The sequence below is a fragment of the Propithecus coquereli genome, unplaced genomic scaffold, assembly GCF_000956105.1.
Source record: "Propithecus coquereli isolate 6110/MARCELLA unplaced genomic scaffold, Pcoq_1.0 Scaffold567, whole genome shotgun sequence".
Classification (NCBI taxonomy): Eukaryota; Metazoa; Chordata; class Mammalia; order Primates; family Indriidae; genus Propithecus; species Propithecus coquereli.
The window spans coordinates 384,057-387,532 of NW_012151585.1; the positions used below are offsets into that span (position 1 = coordinate 384,057).

The 3,476-nt window shown below is 61.9% G+C and overlaps 1 protein-coding gene across 1 annotated transcript in view; it reads left to right on the forward strand.

Annotated features, from left to right (window-relative positions):
* The first annotated feature begins 2,198 nt into the window (after positions 1–2,198).
* Positions 2,199–3,476, forward strand: part of SLC35E4 (solute carrier family 35, member E4) — a 6,044-nt gene continuing 4,766 nt past the window's right edge. The window contains exon 1 of the mRNA XM_012657963.1: positions 2,199–2,913. Within this exon, the coding sequence (XP_012513417.1) occupies positions 2,295–2,913 (619 nt within the window). The 5' untranslated portion in view covers positions 2,199–2,294. The remainder of the gene's footprint in view (positions 2,914–3,476) is intronic.

Below are 3,476 nucleotides of genomic sequence, written 5' to 3' on the forward strand. Positions count from 1 at the left end.
TTTCCTGGTGGTCTTGGAGGAGGTGTAGACAGATTTTCAATCCCTGTCAGCTGAGCTCTGAGAAGGGTCAAGGGTGCTTTTGTTTTTAAAAATTATTATTGTTTTTTTTTTTTTATTGAGGAAAACATATTGGAAAACTGACAAAATCCTCCAAAGAATATAACCCCTAGGCAGCCCAGATTCCTAGTTTCTCAGGAAACAGAGGGGGAGCTGCCTCCTTGGCTGGTTCACTTTCTCTCCCACAACCCTTCCTGGAGAAACCCTGTCTAAATGTCCCCAGGTTTTGGTCATCGGCCTGGAAATCCCCCTATTGGCAATCCCTGGCCTGCAATTTGGGCTCCTCAGCAGTGATTTGCAGGTCAGAATCACCAGAGGCAAAGGTGACAATTCCTGGGCCCACGCTTGACAGAGAGCGTCTCACTCAGCAGTTCTGTGAGGCTGGGGTCTTTAACCGTGTCCAGGGATTGAGATGACTTGCAGGGCACTTGTAGCCATTTGGTGGCCTGGCCACCAGAGGGTGCCGCGGGCCGGTCTAAGCGGTCCCTCTGTGAGGCCTTGTTCCACCAGACAGGTTGCTGTCATGAAGGACTTGCCGGTCAGACTACGGGAGAGGGGTAGGCGTATCCCAGTGGACAGGAGCTTCTGCAGGGGAGGGAAGCTTGATGACAGGAAAGAGGATCAAAGCCCACACTGGGCACCTGGCTGGGCCTTTGTCCTTGCACACCTGGATTCCAGAACTGAAAGGCCAGGGCCCTGCCTGAAATCTGGGTCAACCTGTCTGGCTCTGGGACAAGCTATTTACCCAACCCTGAACTCAGAGAGCGACTATCGTTTGGGTGGGAAAACGGAGACCCAGATAGGGGCAAGGGCTCAGTGATAGCCGCTCTGTCTTCCAGCCCAGGGCTCTGTCCTAACAGGGCTGGGGGCAGGGCGTGGACCCCAGGAAGTCCAGCTGTGAGTCAGCTGTGGAAGCCCAGGGGACGGGACAGGGGCTGCTGGCTGGGGATGGATGCTGGCCGGCGGTCCCCTGCTTCCACAGCTGTGGGTAGCCCTGGTGATTCAGCTTCCCTCTGCCGCCCACAGGGGACGCCGCCCTGGGCTAGGAGGTGGCTGGGGATGCTGGGGCAAGGGAGGGGCGCTGGAGGGGCCTTAAAGGGCCCCATGGTCCTCCTTTGCTGGATGCCAGGTCCTATGAGATCACTGTGGCCAGAGACCAGGTGGGCCTGAGACCGGTTCTGGGATGGGGGGCTGTGGGCCCCTTCTCAATGCCCAGCTCCTTCAAGCTAGCTTGGGCGGCCATGCGGGATACCCCAGTGTCTCCAGCACTGTGTGCTGGTCCCCATGGGGGGCTCTCCTTGGCGATGGGCAGGGAGGGGCCTGATCTCCTCGGTGGCGGGGACAGACAGGCTGACCACTGCCGCTGAGGGGGCTCTAATGGGCAGACGGGTAGGCCGAGGGCGGAGCTAATGGGAGAATGCCAGGCTGATGGGGACGGGCAGTGAGCGGCGGCATGGGGGCGGGGCGAGACAGCCCACCCGGCTCGGGGCGGGGCCTGGCCGGGACGGTGCTGGGGGCTCGGCCCAACTTTCCGGGTGGGGCGCGGGCGGTGGCGGCGGAGGCGGGGCCGCGCCCGCCGGGCCGGGCCTGGGCTGGAGTCTGGTGGGATTCCCTGCCGGAGCCGCAGCCGCAGCTAGAGCCGCAGCCGGAGCCTCCGGGAGCCGGAGCTGAAGCACCGGCCCTGCTGGAGCCGAGCCGAGCCGAGCTCGCCGCCTGGCACGGGCTGGAGCGCGAGCCGGAGTGTCACCCTCACTGCCTGGGCACTGGCGGAAGCAGCGAGCCGCAACCCCTCGGGCTCCCCCGGGCGCGGAGCCCTGACCGCCCCTGCTAGGCCTGGTCACGGCCTGAGCACGCAGGAGTTCCCAGGGTCTGGATCCCCACCCTAACGGCCTGGGGACCGAAGAGGAAAAAGGAACGAGGATTCCATCTAACAGCATAGCGTGGGCACTAGGCGCTGAGGAGAGAGGAGACTTCACCTGGCACGGGGCAGAGGTTCCCGGAGCTTATTAGGCCCGACTTGAGCATCGGAGAGCCTGGCATCCCAGCAGCCACGACCTTGGCTCTGCCCTGTCTGAGCCGACAACACAATCATCTCAGCTCCCAGACCTCGGCTGGCGCAAGTAAGCGGTGCTCTCACCTGTGTGAGACTGGGGACAGGATCTCAGGAACCAGGATCTGGCAGGGCTCAGAGCTGGCCACTGGGCAGCCAGCCTTCTGCCCCAATCCCACTGGTGCGGATGTGTCACTGCCCGCCGGAGCACCATGATGGCAGGATGACCTCAGTTGAAGCAGCGGCAGCAGCTGGTGGTGCTCGGGTGACTAGGCCCCCTGAGTGGCCTCCTGGCAGCCCCCAGACCCTTGGGCAGCCTGGCCGAGCCCGGGTGGCCGTGGCAGCACTGGTGTGGCTGCTGGCAGGAGCCAGCATGTCAAGCCTCAACAAGTGGATCTTCACTGTGCACAGTTTTGGGAGGCCCCTGCTGCTGTCAGCACTGCACATGCTGGCGGCAGCGCTGGCATGCCACTGGGGAGCACAGCGACCCATGCCAGGTGGCACCCGCCGCCGAGTGCTGCTACTCAGCCTCACCTTTGGTACCTCAATGGCCTGTGGCAACGTGGGCCTGAGTGCTGTGCCCCTGGACCTAGCACAGCTTGTCACCACCACTACACCACTGTTCACGCTGGCCCTGTCGGCGCTGCTGCTCGGCCGACGCCACCACCCGCTACAGATGGCTGCCATGGGCCCCCTCTGCCTGGGGGCTGCCTGCAGCCTGGCCGGAGAGTTCCGGGCACCTCCCACCGGCTGTGGCTTCTTGCTGGTGGCCACCTGCCTCCGAGGCCTCAAGTCCGTTCAACAGAGTGAGTGCCTGGGTCACTGGCTGAAGAGGTGGGGGTCGGGGCAGGTGTGTGGCCTTGATGGCCCTGTGAGGGGTATGGCTCTTATCCCATTTTGCAGATGAGGAAACTGCCACCTGGATTTGGAGGAGGCAGAAACTGAGGCTCAGTGAGGGCCAACAGCTCAGTGAGTTCTGGGCCCAAACTGAGGCTCTGGAGGCCCAATCAGTATTTGATAGCAGTTGTCAGTGATCTGTGTCCCTTGCTTTGTCAAGCCCTTTGTCCCTCAGATCCCCCTACTGCCCCTGATCAAGGTAGGGACTATAGTGTCCCTGTTCGATAGAGAGATGCAGGGGCCTGCCCTGAGCCATGTGGCCAGAGAGCAGCAGAGGCAAGATTTGAACCAGCAGTCAGACTCCCTGCTGTCCACGTGATGTGGAGAGCAAAAGAGGGAGAGCCAGGCCTTGGGCTGAGATTTGGAAGGCAAGGGCTTCGGCTCAGTCTGGGAAAAGCTGATGTTTACTGGGAGCTACAGTGTGCTGAGTGTTTGGTGTTTTTTTGGGGGACAGAGTCTCACTCTGTTGCCC